At 45.4% G+C, this 19,355-nt stretch overlaps 1 protein-coding gene across 2 annotated transcripts in view; it reads right to left on the bottom strand.

The window, feature by feature from the left end:
• The window catches only part of LOC147623638 (uncharacterized), a 66,081-nt gene extending 47,062 nt beyond the window's left edge, over window positions 1–19,019 (bottom strand). Inside the window, exons 1-5 of one of the 2 annotated variants that reach the window (XM_086820216.1) lie at window positions 18,741–19,019; window positions 18,372–18,407; window positions 18,064–18,198; window positions 5,574–5,660; window positions 5,432–5,479 (exon numbers count right to left, since the gene is read on the bottom strand). In XM_086820216.1, the coding sequence (XP_086676342.1) occupies window positions 5,432–5,479; window positions 5,574–5,660; window positions 18,064–18,198; window positions 18,372–18,407; window positions 18,741–18,830 (396 nt within the window). In that variant the 5' untranslated portion in view covers window positions 18,831–19,019. The remainder of the gene's footprint in view (window positions 1–5,431; window positions 5,480–5,573; window positions 5,661–18,063; window positions 18,199–18,371; window positions 18,408–18,740) is intronic. The other variant, XM_086820217.1, reaches the window with a different exon arrangement.
• Between the last annotated feature and the right edge of the window lie 336 nt (window positions 19,020–19,355).

Raw genomic sequence — 19,355 nt, 5'->3', positions numbered from 1 at the left:
CTTCTAACAGTGCACCCCAAGGTGATTTACTTGGATGGATTTGGTCCATCCTCAGATAATCTTCGAGTTGTTTAGCCAACTCATCTTCCTCAGCTTGGCTCATCCTGTAAGGTGGAATACTCACACGATGAGCACCAAGGATCAAGTCAATACAACGTCCCCGAAGGGATATCAATCGGTTCACACGTGTTCAGGAGGAGGAGTTTCTCAAATCTCTTGTGGATTGGGATGCTCACAATGCAAAGGCAATGTCGGCGATTGCAGAATCTCTCACCAAGGGAATTTCCCCTGCCATACAGACTTTGAAGACTGCCAAGGAAATGTGGTCAAAGCTTGCAAAAATGTTTGATCAAGACTCAACAATGCAAGCAGTAACCCTTCTCGGCCAGTTGTTTTCCATCAAGTTTGAAGCCCGGACCTCTATGCAGTCATTTCTAATGAAGGCAAAGGTTATCCATGATCAGTTATCGGCTATGAATAGTGCGTTAACTAGTACCCAGTTAGCTACCTTGGTTCTTACGAAGTTGCCTGAGGAGTACGAGATGGTCTCAAGGGCATTACGCTTACAAGTCACGAAGGAAAAGCTTGAATTTGATGATCTCAGCTCTTTTCTCATTGAGGAGGAAGCAGTGCTCATTTCCCTCTCTCTGGCTGAAGCACGTGGTAGCATCCATCCACCAAGCTAGAATGCTGGAGCATGTGCCAGTGTAGTCCTCGCCACACCGGCAGAAGCCGTATCATCCCTGGTAGTATCACTGTCACTGTCATCCTCGTCAGCTTTGCCTTTGCCTTTGTCATTCGTCGAGCCTTGAGCTTTAGCTTTGGATTTGCAATCCCGAGCCAAATGCCCTCGCTTTCCGCACTTATAACAACAGCTCCTAGACTTCTTATTGGATTCCGATGCAGCATGTGCCGATTCTACATCCTTCGGAACTCGAATCTTGTCTTGGCATCTAAGTGGCAGAGAGGGGCAGTCTGTGCTCCGTTTTGACGACTTGTGTATAAAACACTATGGATGTGCTGCAGTCATTCATTGTTGTTTTCGGGATTATGGACAGGGTGTGTACCAAAGTTCATTATCTTGTGGAGTTTTTTTGGACGTGATGTGTTCACAGTTCATGAATGGGGATTCTTGGACGTAGTGTGGTCTACAATTCAATGTTCTTTGAGGCAGTTGGTGCTCAGGATGGCATTTTTGGTGGTGACAAGTTGGTGGTTGCAAATCCGAGGTGCACCTAGTGGTTGGCCACTGCTGGGGTGTCCATGGTAGCTTCTTCATCAACTTGGTATTCCTACTTATGTCCACTGAACTGTAGAGAGGGTGTTTTTTTAAAAAAAATTTGCATGCATCTCAAGTGAGATCGGCCAAGTCCATTTGTGGATATATAAGCACCCTAGCTCCATTGTAAAAATTCATCTAATTCATTGCTGTTGTGTTGGTTCGAATACTCTCTCTCTCTCTCTACCTCTCTCTAGCGTTTGTGTACCCTCTCTCTCCCTTTCTCTACCAGCGTTTTCTCTCATCCTCTCTCCCTTAGCGTTTTCTCACTAACGCAATACTGCTTCCGCATTGTCAACTTTGACAGGGTCCTGCATTGGTCTTTGCACCCTTTTGCTTTGGGCACTCGTTACGCATGTGTCCTTTTTCTTCGCAGATAAAACAACATCCTTCCTTCTTGAGCTTTAAAGCCCTAAGGAGTCGTTTCTTCTTCGCTGGTGTCAAACTTGAATTCTTCGAAGGTTGGTCCGAAGACTTTCCTTCAGCCGTGTTAGCCATAGGTGCGGAGAACTTCCGTTTATGCTTGTTCCCCTGCTCGGTAACGGGTTTCGACTTGGAAGAGACCATTGTATCATCATAGATACGAGCTGAATGAATGGCTTCGTCCAATGTTTTACATTTGTTATTTTTAACCTATAAACGATATGAGTCTGGTAAACCAGCTACGAAGAACCCCAAAAGAGTAGTGGGATCCATCTTTGTAGCTTTCATCTGCAAGTCCCTAAACTTCTGGAGGTAGACCTCATAAGTGAGGTGCTGCGAGGTCATGGTCAAAGCTGAAAACCGGGCAACAACATCATAATCATCCTCTTTCTTGAGGAATTCTTTCTTGAAGACGTCTTTGGATTGTGCCCAAGTTGTTGGCTTAGGGTTGAGTTCCTTCCACCAAAGCAAAGCTTTGCCGAAGAGGAAACCTACTGCTAACTGGATCTTTTTTCCATCATCATATGAATGAAACTGAAAATGGACCTGCCACTTATGTAGCCATGTGTCCACAATCTCCTTGGTACCTGCTTTTGCTCGCCCCCGAACGGTTCCGGAGTAATGTTGGGGCCTAAAGCAGAGGCCAAGGTATCCATATCCGAAAGAGTAGAGAGGATAGTGGTCAAAAGAGCGATGGAGTTTTGCAAAGTTTGCATCTGGGCTGCGATTTGTGCCTGACGTTCCGACGAAGAAGCTTCGAGAGCTACTTTGAACTCTTGGAAATCTGATTTTGACACATAATCGTCAAAAAGATCGGCATCGGTATCTTCCGTAGCCGGCAAGCCTTCGCGTTCGACAAGGGGCTCCAACTCCGATTCTTGGGTCGACATCGTGAAGAGGACAAGTAAAGAGAAAATTCGATCTTTGCACAATAAAAGTGCAAGGGAACGTGAGAGCTTGAGAGCTTGAAAACTCGAGAGATGTGTGGCAAGAAGCCCACTTAAGGGGTTTATATAACTAGCCCCAAAAGCTACTTGAGCTTTTGCTTCTGTTTATATATATATATATATATATATATATATATATATATATATATATATATATATTTTGTGTTCTTTTTCAAAAAAACACCTTTAAACGTGGAGGGGCTTTTAAACTTTTTTTTTTAAAAAAATTAATCTAAAAAATATCAAAAGCATCGAATGCTTTTGTGTTTTTTTTTTCTCCATCCCTCCCGGATTAGCACCACCGGCTGCCTGTCTGCAGACGTCACCCACGCTGCTGCCGTCACCGACTGTACTGCTGTTGCTTTCACTTCAGCCAACGCCTACGCCAGCCTCGCGTAGGCCTGGGCGCCTGCCGGCCTGGCCTGGGCTGGGCGCCTGCCCGCCTGGCCTGGGCGCCTGCTTACGTAGGCTTGGCCGACTGCCTACGTAGGCCTAGCCTACTGCATGCATGCGCCTCCAACAAGCACACGACCAGCCTGCGCTTGCGAACTTGCAACAGCTAATCCATCACGTCTCTCGCTCTCTCTCTCTTTTCGACCCAAAAGCAACCATGCATTTTTTTTCTGTTTTCTCTCTGCTGAAACTGTTTATTCAGTTCAAATCCATCTTTCCTCTTCTTTGCAAAGCAAACAACTCTTTCTAGACCACAATCGCTATCATGACGGGTTCTTATGATGAAAAAAACAACATACTGAATCTGAAAACAGCAATATGCACCAAAAAAACTGCAAGCTTTTTTGAACACATACCTTTCTTCGACCTCATCTTCTCTACCTACCGACTTGCTCATTCACGAAGCATGCTCCGATACCACTGTCAAATCCCCACCGGATCTCCTCGTGATCGTTCCTGATACGAGACTCGAAACCTGCAAATAAATAAGCAAACAAGAAGGGGGTGCAGGCCTGACTCACCTCCTAACCATGACAGTCGTGGGCAAGCCCACAGTCTTGCCTGTCCCCATCGAGCCACGAGCTGAGCTAACTAGGTTGACGTACCGACCAGCCTCTACCTCGTGACGTCCCATACCGCCACCCTCGCGGGCCTCGAGATTGCTGCCGACCTCGGCTGCATAAAGCAGGTGCACGTCTACACTAGATCCAGGCTCCAAGACCATAGAGCTCTCACAAACTCGCGAGACTCTCTATATGACTAATGACTAACCTTGGCCACCCTTTTATAGGCTCTTGGCTGGTCATCGGGCGTCCACACTTGGGCGCCCGCCCGTCCATACTTGGGTGCCCGCCCGTTAGTCTATCCCTAACTCAGCTCGCCAATCAGCCTGCCTAGCTCCAAGCTTCCCCAAACCTCGAAGCTAGTCTTGCGTGCGTGTAGCACACGGTAGATACACACTGTGCACATGACACAAATGTCTGCATCTAAAACACATGTTTTGGAAGAAACCCCATCTATTTACATGTACTTGAAATTTACAAAGGCTATGGCATTTCGCTCTCCAAGATCCATCAAATGCCTAACATGCTTCTTTGCAGCCAGGGTATAGCACACACATACATGGGAAGCTTAACCATAAACATACCATGGCTACATGTAGTGTCCAACACCCATGTCCATGGATAATAGAGAATTAAGAATATGAATCCCAAGAAATTAGGAAGTAGTTACAAGGGAGGCTGTTGTTGACGCTAGGAGCTAGAGGTCTACTTCAGAGAAGAGGCTGGGGGTGGCAGCCCCGGTCAGGGATGACAGAGCGGCTGCCATGGAGTCCTCCCGAAGGGGTGAGGACCAAAGAAATGAAGCAGTCCGAAAGCTAAAAACCCTGCTGCTGCGAAAACCTTGGAGGAGGGAGGCGGGGCAGAGGCTCGAAGAGGAGGCAACGCAACAAAAAGGGAGGGGACTCAAGGGGAAGAGGGAGCCAATAAAGAGACGGGAAAAGGCAGAGAGAGATTAGAGAAGGGGTTTTGGGGAGGGGGGGGAGGGGGGGGAGGGGGGCGGGTGTGTTGGGGGGGGATGAAGAGAGGCTGGGGAGCACAAGATCTAGGGCAACAGGCGGAAGCGGGCAACATGGCGAGCAGAGTGCAAGAGGGTGGCGAAAAGATGAGGGAAAGGCAGGCACAAAGGGGGGAGGCGAGGCGGCTGCACAGAAAGAGGGAGGGCAGAAGCAGAGGCGCAAGAGCCAGAGAGGCGGTAGGCAGAGGAAGGGGCTGGCGCAGAATTGCGCAAGGGGGTTTGGGTTGGGAGGGGGGGGGGGACCAGCATGCGCAGGGGATCTCCAGTCCAGCACTCGACTCCGAGAGAAAGATTCCTATTCAATCATGGGTGTGACAGACCAATCTGGTACTCGCTCTTTCCACCCCCTCCACCATTGTAGCCTCCCTCTGTGAGCGGCCAGCAAGAGAGGAAAGGCCCCCCTTCTCCACTTGTATCTCCCTCGTGGATTTGTTTTCTGCACTTCTTTTTCCTCCATGGAGGTTTGTAGTCTACTTCATGCAAACATTTCATTCAGCCGCTATCCCCCTCATGGAGTTCTTCTCTGTACTTCTTTTGCCTCCACGGAGGGTTGTAGTATACTTCATGCAAATGTTTTCTTTTGACTAATAGAAGGATCTTTTCTTGAAGAAAGGGGGGGGGGAGAGAGGGGGGATCTGCACAGAAAGTGAACATGCAAACAAGCACGCAGTCTATCTTCTAAATTCTTGAACCATCCATCACAAAAAAAAAAGCTTTGCAAACTTCACATATAAAAGCAAAGCAGGCTTACCCTCAAGACATTCTGAGCTTCTACCCCTTGCCTGCCTTTAGCAACTGCCTGCAAGAAGAAGAACATATGAGCCTAATAAGGCTTTCACTGATTCTTGCAAAATTGTTACGTTATAGAGGCTGTGAATGGTCAGAATGCTTACCATTTTGCCAATAGCAGCAGTAACTGCATATGCAGAGCCAAGTAAAGGAGTGTCAGCCGAGGTCAAGGTTTTCATAGCTTCAATAACCTGCTAACATGCTCAAACTTTTAAAATCTAAAACCCAGAAGCACATGATGCTTGAAGATCCAGAACAAAATAGACATACACTGCACATTGAAAAATCCATGCGATTTAAGTATAAGAACCAGAGTATGATAATCTGATAACTATGTTGAACCACTCTGTTCCTTGCCTGCTACTAGTTATCTAGAAAAATGCATCTTAAAAGCATACATGCACAAGTAAGAGTGACATGCTGACTAGATAGAATGAAAGTCACATGCATCATCCAGATGGGTAGTCACCAGTCCAGAGATTTATTTCATTAGTCAAATTTACATGTACACGCTGGCTTACAGCTCCTATTACTGCACAAGGTTTTTGAAATAAATACAATGCTTTTGTTAAGATGGTCAGATAATATGTAAAAGAGCTGGAGTCATGTAGAGCCAGGTCTTGCATTTGAGACTGTGTTTGCCGAGATGTGCTTAAGTTTTACATGCCTGTGCATGGTTTGTATCGAGGGTATTATGCTTTTGAATTTTTTAAATGAGATAAAATAAAATATCATCTCCCTCCCCCTCCCTGCCCGCCATCTGTGTACTTGCCTCCCCCCAGCCCCCATGTTTCTTCTTCTTGGAGTCCCCTTAGTATCCTTCCCCAAATGTATTTTCCCACTTCTCCCCCCCTATGAACGCCTTTGCGTGGGCAGACAAACTTTCTGCCCTCCTTTCCTAGCCTCACTTCATTGGCTCCAGAAGTAGACCCCCGATAGACCTTGGATTGGGGCCTCTATGGAGGCAGCTCGCACCCCTTCGGAGGCATTGGCAGCTCAAAGAGTAGAGTACGACTATCATTGTTGGGGTTCTCAGCCTCATGTGTATCCACCTCCTGTATGTGAACCCCTGTGTGTGTGTGTGTGTGTGTGTGAACAGCCCATTGTTCTTGTATGTGTGAACACACTTATGTATAGGTGAGTGTGTGTGTGTGTGTGTGTGTGTGTGTGTGTGTGAAGCCACTCTTAAGAGTGATTTGCATAATATCTAGATATTATTACCTGTTTGACATAAGCAATGATGTCATTTAGATCATCCTCAAGGCTACAAAAGCATTGTACTTGGTGAAGCACTATCACATCAATCAATCTAATCATCACTCAGTCGTGCAATATATTCTCTTTAAGCATTATCTACACACACAGCATGGAGATCTTTGATCCTCCTTAGCCTAGGACCTACAGACTAGCTCTCAATTGAGTGCACCTGCTGACCCTAACTTTAAAAATGTCAACATGGTATCAGTTTCATTTCCTTCTACTCTGAGCTTCTCTAATCGCGTAGCCACCTATCTCAGCAAGTGGTGCCACTGCTGCACAGTCAGCCTCCGCCGCCTGCACAGCCCCATGGAGTGAGGCAACAGCCCAAGCTACTGCTGCTCCTCCTGACGACCACCAGCTGCCCTTGCTCTTCAACCTACTCTTTGTGGTCCAGCTGGAATCACCATCAGCAGCTACTAATCTACGCCTTCGCCCTGTTGCCATCACATATTCCCTGTCGACCAGCTGCAGTCATTGCCAGCATCTCCAACTCGTGTGTAGCACCACCTGCAAATGGCAAGTCCCCATCGAGCATCAACATTGTCATGTGCACAGTGTGTATCTACCGTGTGCTACACGCACGCAAGACTAGTTTCGAGGCTTGGGGAAGCTTGATACTAGGCAGGCTGATTGACGAGCTAAGTTAGGGATATACTAACGAGCAGGCACCCAAGTATGGACGGGCGGGCGCTCAAGTGTGGACGCCCGATGACCGGCCAAGAGCCTATAAAAGGGTGGCCAAGCCTAGTTATTGGGATATAGAGAGTCTCGCGAGTTTGTGAGAGCTCTATGGTCTTGGAGCCTGGATCTAGTGCAGACGTGCACCTGCTTTACGCAACCGAGGCCGGTAGCAATCTCAAGGCCCGCGAGGGCAACTTCGTGGCGGTATGGGACGCCGCGAGGAGGAGATTAGTCGGTACGTCATCCTAGTTAGCTCAACTCGTGGCTCGGTGGGGACAGCCAAGACTGTGGGCTTGCCCACCGCTGTCATGGTTGGGAGGTGAGTCAGGCCTGCACCCCCTTGTTGTTTGTTTGTTCGTTTGTTTGCAGGTTTCAAGTTTCGAACCAAGATCGATCACGAGGAGATCCGTGGGGATTTGACGGTGGTATCAGAGCATACCTCGTGAACGAGCAAGTCGGTAGGTAGAGAAGAAGAGGTCGAAGAAAGGTATGTGTTAAAAAGCTTGCTGTTTTTTATGTGCATACTGTTGTTTTCAGAAATATTATGTGTTTTTCTTCATCAAAGAAACCCATGTTGATGGGGATGGTAGATGGTAGATGGTAGGGTTGATTGCTTTGCAAGAAGTAGGGAAGTGGTTTGTGCAGTCGCATGAACTGCAGGGAGAGAAACAAAAAAAAAAAGCACGTTGCTTTTTGGCGCACGACAGAGAGAGCGAGAGAAGTGCTGGTCCGCATATTCACTGGCAGGTTAGTGCGCTGGCGAGTGTTGCAGGCGATGGCTCCAGGAGCCCAGGCTTGCCAAGTCAAGCGGTCAGGCCTACCAAGCGAGGCGGCCAGGCCTGCAGCCGGCCAAGTAAGCGCAGGCGCCCAAGGCTGGGCAGCCAGGCGGCCTAGCCCTGCGCAGCCAGCCCAGGCGGCGCCTAGGCCAAGCGAGCGCCCAGCCTAGGCCAGGCCGACAGGGCCACACTGCCATGAAGCCCAAGCCCACGCGGACTGTTGCAGGCGCAGGATAGCGTGTCAGCAGCCATCGACAGGCGATCAGGCACCGACAGTGGTTGGCGACGGCAGCAGACGGCAGCTCCACCGGCGGGCTAATCCAGGAGAGAAAAAAAAAACAAGTAAGCTTACGTTTTTTTAAAGCTTTCGTTTTTTTTTAGTTAAAAAAATTTTTTAAAAGTTTTAAAAGACCCCTCCTCCAAGGTTTCCAAGGTGTTTTATTTTTTTTAAGAAAATAGAATATATATATCCATATATATATATATATATATATATATATATATTCAAGAAAAAAAACACAAAAGCAAAGCAAAAGCTAACCCTAGCTTTTGGAGATTTTTAGCTTTTGGGAAACCTTTTATCAACCCCCTCAAGAGGGCTTCTTGCCTCACATCTCTCAAGTTTCCAAGCTCTCATGCTCTCGAGTTCCCTCGCACTTTTGTTGTGCAAAGATCGAATTTTCTCTCCATGTACCCTCTTCACGATGTCGACCCAAGAATCAGAGTTGGAGCCCCTTGTGGAACGCGAAGACTTCCTGGCTGCACAAGCTACCGATGCCGATCTTTTTGACGATTTTGCATCAAAATCAGATTTCCAAGAGTTCAAAGTAGCTCTCGAAGCTTCTTCGACGGAACGTCACACACAAATCGCAACCCAGATGCAAGCTTTGCAGAACTCCATTGCTCTATTGACCACTACCCTCTCTACTTTCTCGGGTATGGATACCTTGGCTTCAGCTTTAGGCCCCAATATTACTCCGGAACCGTTCGGGGGCGAGCAAAAGCAGCGCACCAAGGAGATCATGGACACGTGGCTACACAAGTGGCAAGTTCACTTTCAGTTTCATCCATATGATGATGGAAAGAAGACCCAGTTAGCAGCAGGTTTCCTGTCCGGCAAAGCTTTGCTTTGGTGGAAGTGACTTAACCCTAAGCCAACGACTTGGGCACAATTCGAAGACGTCTTCAAGAAGGAATTCCTCAAGAAAGAGGATGACTATAATGTTGTTGCCCGGTTTTCAGCTTTGACCATGACCTCGCAGCACCTCACTTATGAGGTCTACCTCCAGAAGTTTCGTGACTTGCAGATGAAAGCTACAAAGATGGATCCCACTACTCTTTTGGGATTTTTCGTAGTTGGTTTACCAGACTCGTACCGATTACAGGTAAAAAATAACAAATGTAAAACTTTGGACGAGGCCATTCATTCAGCTCATATCTATGATGATACGATGGTCTCTTCCAAGTCAAAACCCGTTACCGAGCAAGGGAACAAGCATAAAAGAAAGTTCTCCGCACCTATGGCTAACACGACAGAAGGAAAGTCTTCGGACCAACCTTCAAAGAGTTCCACTTCGACATCAGCGAAGAAGAAACGACTCCTTAGGGCTTTAAAGCTCAAGAAGGAAGGACGTTGTTTTATCTGCGAAGAAAAAGGACACATGCGTAACAAGTGCCCAAAGCAAAAGGGTACCAAGTCAAACGCAAGACCCAAGCCAAAGGCAGCTAACCAGTTGTCTTTGACAGGTACGTCAATTACTGTACTTTCTCGCCCTAGTACTTGTTCTGATTGTCTGTTCAATTCTAAAGTATTTGGCTTGCATGATCTTCTCCGAGTTTATGGAGAAGTGAATGGCCATAAAATTCACATTCTTTTAGACCCTGGCAGTTCGCATAACTTTGTTAACTACAAACTTGTGCAGAAATTGAGTCTTGATACGACACTCAGTGACCATACCTATGAGGTACGCCTACCTGCGGGAAGGCAAGTTTGGGATCGCAAGGTGGAGATGCTTCCAATCCAGATTCAGGACTACAAATATACTCTGGAATGCTATGTAATGCATCTGGAAAATGTAGGCTTGTTATTAGGGATTGAGTGGTTTAAGACTCTTGAAGTCCAAATAGATTGGTCTAGTCATATTTTTTCTTTTCAGCATAAGGACACCAAGTATAGTATTTTAGGTGATTGTATTCATCCCTCTCAGGGACCTGTTATAAATACAATTGATTTTGGAAATATAATGGATTCTTCTTTGTATACCGCTTTCCATTGTAAATTGATTCCACTTTCTTCTTTTCTCATCCCTTCCATGGATGTAAATGAATTAAGTGTGTTTGAAAGCAAAGAATTACAGAAGATACTTGATTCGTTTCAAGATGTATTTCCTAAGGAACTGCCATCGGGTTTACCACCTGAACGAGCAGTAGATCATCGTATTGACCCTGGTGCTCATCCTGTCAGTATTCCACCTTATAGGATGAGCCAAGCTGAGGAAGATGAGTTGGCTAAACAACTCGAAGATTATTTGAGGATGGGCCAGATCCATCCAAGTAAATCACGTTGGGGTGCACCTGTGTTCCTTAGGAGAAAGAAGGACAATACCTAGAGAATGTGTATAGATTACAAGAGATTGAACAAGCTGACCATTAAGAACCGTTATCCTCTCCCTAGATCAGATGACTTGATTGACCGGTTAGCAGGAGCAAAATATTTCACGAAGATAGATTTACGTACTGGCTACCACCAGATACGTATTCATGAAAGGCATGTCGAAAGAACCGCCTTTCGGACTAGATATGGCCATCACGATTTTCTCGTATTACCTTTTGGGTTAACCAATGCTCCAACCACTTTCCAGCAAATGATGAACGATCTTTTTCGTGAACATTTGGGAAAATTTGTCGTGATGTTCCTGGATGATATTTTGATATATAGTCATACTCTTGAGGATCATGTCAGACACCTCACAATTGTCTTATCTATTTTAAGACAAAATCGACTATATGCTAAGTTAAGTAAATGTGAGTTCTTTATGACCAACATCATTTACTTGGGACACAAGATCACTCGAGATGGATTGAGCATTGACTATGACCGAGTTCAGAAGGTTTTGGACTGGCCTATACCACGAATAGTGAAACAACTTCGTTCTTTTCTCGGTTTTGTTGTTTTTCTTCGGAAATCTGTACGGGAGTACTCTCAGCTCACACTACCGATGACCGACTTATTGAAAGGTCGTGGACGTAAGTCAAATCAGCCTATCACTTGGAATAATGATTTGGATATGGCCTTCAGACTTTTGAAAGATAAGTCAAGAAAGCACCTATCTTAGCATTGCCTAATCCTAGTCGGCCTTATGTTCTTGAAACTGATGCCAGTGACTATGCTATCGGGGCTGCTTTATTTCAAGATGGTAGACCGGTTGCTTTTGAAAGTAAAAAGCTAGACGACACTTAATCTCGTTGGCCAACCCTTGACAAAGAGCTTTATGCTGTGATTCATGCTCTCAAGATTTGGAGACATTATTTATATGGCTCCAAGTTTGTGGTATTGACTGATCATCAGTCAATCAAGTATGTGTGTGATGCGGATGATTTGAGAGGTAGGAAAGCTTGTTGTGCAGAGTTAATGCAAGATTTTGATTTTGAGATCCGTTATCGGAAAGGGTCCATGAATAGTATTGCAGATGCGCTTAGTCGAATTCAAGAGGTGAATACTTTATCGTTCACCGAGATTTCTACTGACTTATTTCATTCATTGAGAGGGCTTTGCAGAACTGATAGTTATTTTGGTCCATTTTGGCAGAAGATCCAGGACGGGAGCTCATTGATTGACCAAGACTCGCTGACTGAGCAGTCTACTATTCAGGCTGCAGGAGGCCAGTGGATGATTCGGAATGGTTTACTATTCCGTAATGACAAAATTTGTGTACCACAGATCCCGGACATTAGGTCCAAGATTCTTAAGGAGTGTCACGACGCCCCTTCTGCTGGACACCCTGGACACTATCATTAGTGAAATACACTTTTTATTGGCCAAAGATGAAAGGGTATGTAGAAGATTATGTTCTCAAGTGTCAGATTTGTCAGGCAAATAAAGCTGAACATTTTAGACAGGCTGGGTTGTTGCATCCTTTGCAAATCCCAGGTAATAAATGGGAAAGTATTTCCATGGATTTTATTACCGGATTGCCAAGAACACATCAAGGCCACGATTCTATTTGGGTTGTGGTAGATCGCTTAACAAAAATGGCTAGATTTTTACCAACCCGAAAGACTATTACAGCTACGCAATTAGCTCGGCAGTTTATCGAGCAATTGTTTAGACTGTCCAGGTTACCGCAGGACATAGTCAGTGATAGGGACTCTAAGTTTACGAGTGATTTTTGGAAACTTGTTTTTGAGAAGTTGGAAACAACTTTGAATTTCAGTTCCTCAGATCATCCTCAATCTGATGGCCAGACTGAAAGAGTGAATCAAATTTTGGAGGATATACTTCGAGCATATGTATCCAAAAGACAGAGTTTATAGGAGGATTATCTTCCTATGTTAGAATTTGCTTATAACAGTACTAAGCATACGAGTACAGGGTTTAGTCCTTTCATGCTTATGTATGGTTTTCAACCTAGATCACCTGTTACAGTAGGATTCTCAAGACTTCAGCATGATGCAACACATAATTTTTTGCAAGATATGCAAGAAATGTTACAAGTTGCAAAGGAATCTATTAGAAGTACTCAAGACCTAGACAGGTTTTATTCTAATAGACATCGTTCACCCAGAGAGTTCTCTAAAGGAACGATGGTGTATTTGCGAGTTCCGAAAGATTCCGAGACTTTACGGACAGGTAGATCTCCGAAATTATCCCCTAGATACTGTGGACCATTTCGTGTTACACGACGGGTTGGTTCAGTTGCATATGAATTGGATTTGCCTTCTCATGTGAAAGTTCATCCTGTATTTCATGTCAATAGACTTAAGGAAGTACTGGGTGGAGCAGATCATTAAGTTACTCCTCAAAAAATTATAGATGTCGAGGACATGACATTTGTTCCGCACAAACCTGAAAAGATTCTTGGATTTCATGAACGAAGATTGCGTAATACGCTTATCACGGAATACAAGATCAAGTGGAAGGATCGTGTTGAGGAGGACGCTGCATGGGAGACATTGACTATTCTTAGGAGTGAGCTCTTAGAGGAAGGGGAGTATGTCATGTGCACAGTGTGTATCTACCGTGTGCTACACGCACGCAAGACTAGTTTCGAGGCTTGTGGAAGCTTGGAACTAGGCAGGCTGATTGACGAGCTGAGTTAGGGATATACTAACGGGCAGGCACCCAAGTATGGACGGGCGGGCGCTCAAGTGTGGACGCCCGATGACCGGCCAAGAGCCTATAAAAGGGTGGCCAAGGTTAGTTATTGGGATATATAGAGTCTCACGAGTTTGTGAGAGCTCTATGGTCTTGGAGCCTGGATCTAGTGCAGACGTGCACTTGCTTTACACAGCCGAGGCCGACAGCAATCTCGAGGCCCGCGAGGGTAGCTTCGTGGCGGTATGGGACGTCGCAAGGAGGAGATTGGTCAGTACGTCATCCTAGTTAGCTCAGCTCGTGGCTCGGTGGGGACGGCCAAGACTGTGGACTTGCCCACGGGTGTCATGGTTGGGAGGTGAGTCAGGCCTGCACCCCCTTGTTGTTTGTTTGTTCGTTTGTTTGCAGGTTTTGAGTTTTGAACCAAGATCGATCACCAGGAGATCCGTGGGGATTTGACAAACATCATCTTCACTATAGCTGCATCTCGTAAATTTTTGGGGCTTTTTTGCAGTTTCAATTTCTGCATCAAATTGAAGCTACAACATGAGAACAAATTTGGGGCTTTTGCAAAATTGCCCATCTACATCAGAAATTGAAGCTTTTGCAATTCATCGAATTTGGGGCTTTTCTCAAAATTGGCTTTTACCAGCCAAATTGAGTAAAATTGAAACCTGAAAACAGCCCTGAAATTGGAGGTTTTGCCAAAATTGACCTTAATTTTTAGGGCTTTCCCAAAAAATCAACATGTTATGGCAAAATTGATGCCTTCTCCATCACCCCCATGGGTACCAGCAGTGGCAGTACCACTCTGGGCCACCCCAGCAGTGCCAAGATTCTGCACCAAAACAATTCCGGGCTTGCCAGTGTGCCCCCGCATATGCGAGCACTTTATTGTCATCTCCCGGGTCACGGTGCCTTGGAAACGTCACCAAAAACAATCATGCGTCATTGACATATGCCCGGGAAGTTGTATCTCCATTTTATGTTCTCTATGTCAAGGGCTCTCTGCCGAGAAGTCCCCCAAAAACTGAATTAAATAATCCTTGTGTGTTTTTCATTTTGTAATGCTTTAATTCTATAAAAGGCTTCGTCATTTCATGTCATAACCTGCTTAAAGCCAGGGGGGTTGTCTTTGGGTATACTGATGTAGGCACAGTCATGTGTGGTCAAGCTCTTATATCAAGCCTGACAGGAGAGTTTCAGGTGTTGGCACACTGTGTTCTTTTGTATCACATGTTGTAGTTTAGAGCCCAAATCACCATGGCTATTGAAGGTCTTCTCAAGCATCTCCACCTTCTCTCTGAAGGGGAGCTTATTGGGATTCGGAGCGTCAAGTGGAGATCTTTAATCCTCCTTAGCCTAGGACCTGCAGCTCAGCTATCAATCGGGTGCACAAGCTAACCCTAACCCTGAAAATGTCAACAATCATGAGCAACAGGCCGCCTCCTTGACCAAGGTGATTAGAAATAACAAAATGTTGGGTACAGTACATACAATGCGTGTACAATACAAATACAAAAAGTACTAATTAAGATAAGGTGCATTAAGTACCTCCCTCTTTTTCTAGTTTGAATAGTGAAAATATAAATTATATTTTTGCAATTTGTACACCATACAGAATGCCCAATATGGTACGTGAGAAGTTCGCAAAGTATCCGGATCACAAGGTCGAATACAAGTACGGAATACAACTATGTTCTAGACGTAGGCAGACAAGGCATTGGGTGATTTCTTTGCAGCCTCCCCACCACCACAGGGATAGTGTGGTTAGATGGGAGGGTGAAAGTCGAACCCGCCTTGTGACCATGCACTCGTCTCAAGTTCTACAAATCCCTTATCACATTAGAGCCACACACCCTCATAGGAGCCAGGCATGTCAGCACACTAGGACAATCGTTCCTTAAGCTTTAAGCTCTTATCTCGAGACCCCCTTCTCAAAGGAGGAGCTGCAGTGCATCTTCCAAGCACCTGTTTCCCTCTTTCACTAGCAATCGACCTAATAAAGGCCAGCATACCATGGCCTTCAATGAGATCATGTTTACACTCATCCTATTCAAGCGCCTTGTTGAGCCCTCATTCACCTAATCCCATCGGAGGGAGGCAATCGCCTTGAGATTAGGCATTAGCATCCCATTACCCTGCTTGGCACCACTTAAGACGAGGGCACAATGCTAGTCGTAGAATAGGGATGCAAAGCGGTCCCACAGTTTTGAACATATAAAGTACCTGGGGTGAGACTCGAGCTCGTGTGTAGTAGCACTGATATTGAGACTTGTTAGCTGAGGATGGTTGCGATCTTAGTGGGGTAGAATGGGATGCACTTGTAGGTTAGTATAGCCTCTGGCTGGGTAGCCCCCACCAGGGACAAGCTGCCCAGCATTGGACAAACAACAGCAGTGCCCATTTGCACTTTGCTTTCGGTCCCCTTTGCCCTATTCAAAAATTTTCATGTGTCTAAAGGATGCCCATATGAAACCGATTCTCGCTGTTCTACAAGCTCTCCACCTTGAGAGGGATCGATTTTCAAAGTTGGGAGAGAAATTAATGCTTTGCACTAGCCAGATGCAGGCTATGCAGAGGTCCAACTCTAGAAATGCCAAATAATAACCAAGATAGAAAATCCACGTGACCTCAGCCATAAAGAAGATGGTACAACCAGTACATCAAGTACAACAAGCTGGTCCAGCACTCAAGGTAACTAGTACAGCTGGTACAGCACTTAGGACATCTGGTATAACCAGTACATCAAGTACAGCAGGCTGCGTGGCTGCCCATGATGTGTCCGCCCAAGTCCACACATATCTGACCTGCCCGATTGCTGCTCAAATGTCATCCAAGCCTGGCCATGCCCTCCTGCCCTCTGGAGGCCACGTCACCTGCTTATGGGCTGTCCCAAGCTGATCACAAGTTAAGATTCCAAGCCTCAGACCATTTCCCAATACCAATGTAGGCAGGTGTGCGTTTCAAAATCCAATTAACCTTAAACAAGATTAAAAGCACTTAATCACGACATAACACAACTACAAATAGAGATATGCACACAATACAACACACTAGGTGCCGGCCACCCCCCCCCCCCACCTTCTTAAGAATTTTATTCCAAAAGGAGTCTGCTCCAGGTACAAAATCACAGGAGCCCAGGGTTCACCAATACAACCCAGACAAGAGTTCCCCGGAGTCCACAAGCCTCTGGATTCTCATCCTACAAGAGCAAACCTAGGCACCTTGGAGAAGTCCTTCGTGTACACGCCAGCCACCCTGCAGTCACCTGCACCTCTTGGAAAGAAGTGTTGACCCACTGTCTAGCCAATATGTTGTACACCTAATCATGAATCTGCAAGGTCCCACAACAAAAATCTCATGTGTAGGAAATTGTACGGCCATAGAATCGGTCTGAGATTCACTGGCGAGTAGCATATCTCCAAACCTTTCACCTTGGAACATTTCCATCAACCTGAAGAAGGAGAAAATCGGACTTTCTATCCAATACCGGCCTCATTAGCACCAAGACAGCATGGGAGGTAACTATTGTTCAATTTCAGCATTTGCATTTTAATTGTTTGTATTCTCATATTAATAAAGCAAATGATCATTTTGGGTTTTCTTGGGGGTCCACAGGCTCTGGGCCAGGCCGCCCCCTTTTTTTTTGGGGGGGGGGGGTAAAATCTCTTTCTTCTCTCCATTCTCTACCTTGCTCTAAAATTTAGATTAATACACTAAACTACAATTATGATTATTCACAAGTACTTGACATAAAGGTAATGAAATTAACCAGAATAACCTTGGGAGTGTTTAAGGGCTACAGAGCACAGCAACTGTGCTTCTAACAAGCTGAAGAAGTAAACTCACCCTTACACTAACAAACTGAGATAGGTGAAGAAGTGACTTGCTTTTTGAACGCATATCCTTCTGTAGTCTTTGGTGGGTCACGCATTGTGACACATACCCAATCATTTCATTTTTGTTTGTTTTTTTTTTGGTTGAAGGGGACGGGGCCCGGGGGGGCAGCTAGGGCCAGTGCCCATGCCATATGTGCGTGGATCTCTTTCTTTTCTCCATTCTCTAACTTGCTCTCTAAGTTAGATTAATGCACTAACTACAATTATGATTATTCACAAGTACTTGACAGACAGACAATGAAATTAACCAAAATGACCTTGGGAGTGTGTCTCTCCAAGGGCTATGAACCGCAGCAACTGTGCCTCTAATAAGTTGAAGAAGTAAGCTCAAGACTTGCACTAACAAACAGAGATAGGTGAATAAGTGACTTGCTTTATGAATGCAGGTCCTTCTATAGGCATGGTGGGTCATGCATTGTGACACATAACCAACCGAACCAAAGATCCCACTTCTGTGCACTTTTAATGGGGTTTTTGCAATGTTCCTTTGAAGAGGGCTCCCATGAGTGCCTGTGCGCATGCTGGGCAGAAGAGGGAAAGAGGGGGAAGGGGGGAGGGGGGAGGGGGGACACATATTTTTACTTTACATAACTAGAAAATTAAGAAAAGAAAAGGCTGTGAAGCCTTTACAAAATACACTGTGATGATTTGTTGTGTGTACCAAGGGCTGGCCAGCATCTTGCTCATCAGCAAGGTCTTGAAGAAACCAAAGGGCGCTTTGATCATCTGCCACACTCTGCTCAAACTCTAATAGCTCCACAATGATACTCTCATCACGACCATCAGTATACACCTCCTGCCAAAACATCAAAAACTCCAGTCACTACGATTAAAAGGTGAATTTTTCCTTAAACAAACAAACAAACCAAAAAAAAAAAACCCAAAAAAAAAGTAACTTACCACGTTTTACGAGACAAAAACTTCAAAAAAAAATATCACACTAGACAGTCAAAAAAATCCAGTTCCAACCTGATAATCTGGGACAACTCTGATGGAGCTCACATCCTTGCAAATAAAGTTTTTGAAAAGAAAAAAATCATCAACTGCTAGATTATAGCCTTAATTTTAATTACCACAAGAATTCATCAACCAAAGATAACTCCCAACATCACAATCTACAATATTTTTTACCCGTTTTTAAGTTTTTTAATCAACCAATTTTTGTAATCCGATGACTCACTGTATATCTTCTTCTTTTTCTTTTTTCTATTTCTTTTGAGGCGTTGGGGGCGCGGGTGGGGGGTAATCACCCACTTGAAGCTTTCCCAAAAAGGAGGATGATCTGGTGTAATGAGCAAGTTAATGTGTGATTAATTAAATAAAGAGGGATTAGGGTACCTGCAGTCTGTGGGGAAAAGAGCAGGTGATGGCCCCACCGAAGAGGATACGTTCTGAGTACGGCTCCACTTGAGGTGCCAGGTCGGGCATGGTTGTCCTTTTTCTTAAACTAAGCGCCTGCTCTGTACCTGAGACTAGAGAATTGTAGCAGAAAGGAAGTTATGGCGCTTCTACTTACTTTTTTTTTTGGCAATCGTAAGGCAGCTTAGGCTAATATGTATAGGGCTTTGCTTTCGGTTGGATGGGAGGAAGCATCGGCGTGAAGGGCCTTTGCACAGAGGAGGTCTTCGTGGGCTGCCAGACGTACTCGTTCGTGGGAAAGCCCTGCTTAGGGAGCAGAATAAAAAAGAGGGCCAGCCCTTTTTACCTTAGGAAGCATAATGTATATATATCTCTTCTCTTCTCTCTTGTCTTTATATATAAGGGGGCTTTTTTTTGGGTGACACATGGCGTTTTTTTTTTGCGACTCCATGTCAGTCTACATCCGCCGCCTCCTCATCTTCATTCCTCTCATAGGTTGCAGTTTCCAGAGCGAGCCGCTGTATTTAATTTGGTTCCAAGAATTATTTGAAATGCTCCATACGCTGGCCTCTCCCCTCCCGCGTTCTGTTCTGG

This window comes from Cibotium barometz, chromosome 26, assembly GCF_041138505.1.
Source record: "Cibotium barometz isolate CiBa-2024 chromosome 26, ASM4113850v1, whole genome shotgun sequence".
NCBI classification, from domain to species: Eukaryota; Viridiplantae; Streptophyta; class Polypodiopsida; order Cyatheales; family Cibotiaceae; genus Cibotium; species Cibotium barometz.
The sequence above is the reverse complement of the archived record's forward strand: the minus strand, read 5'-3'. Positions and strand labels throughout refer to the sequence as shown.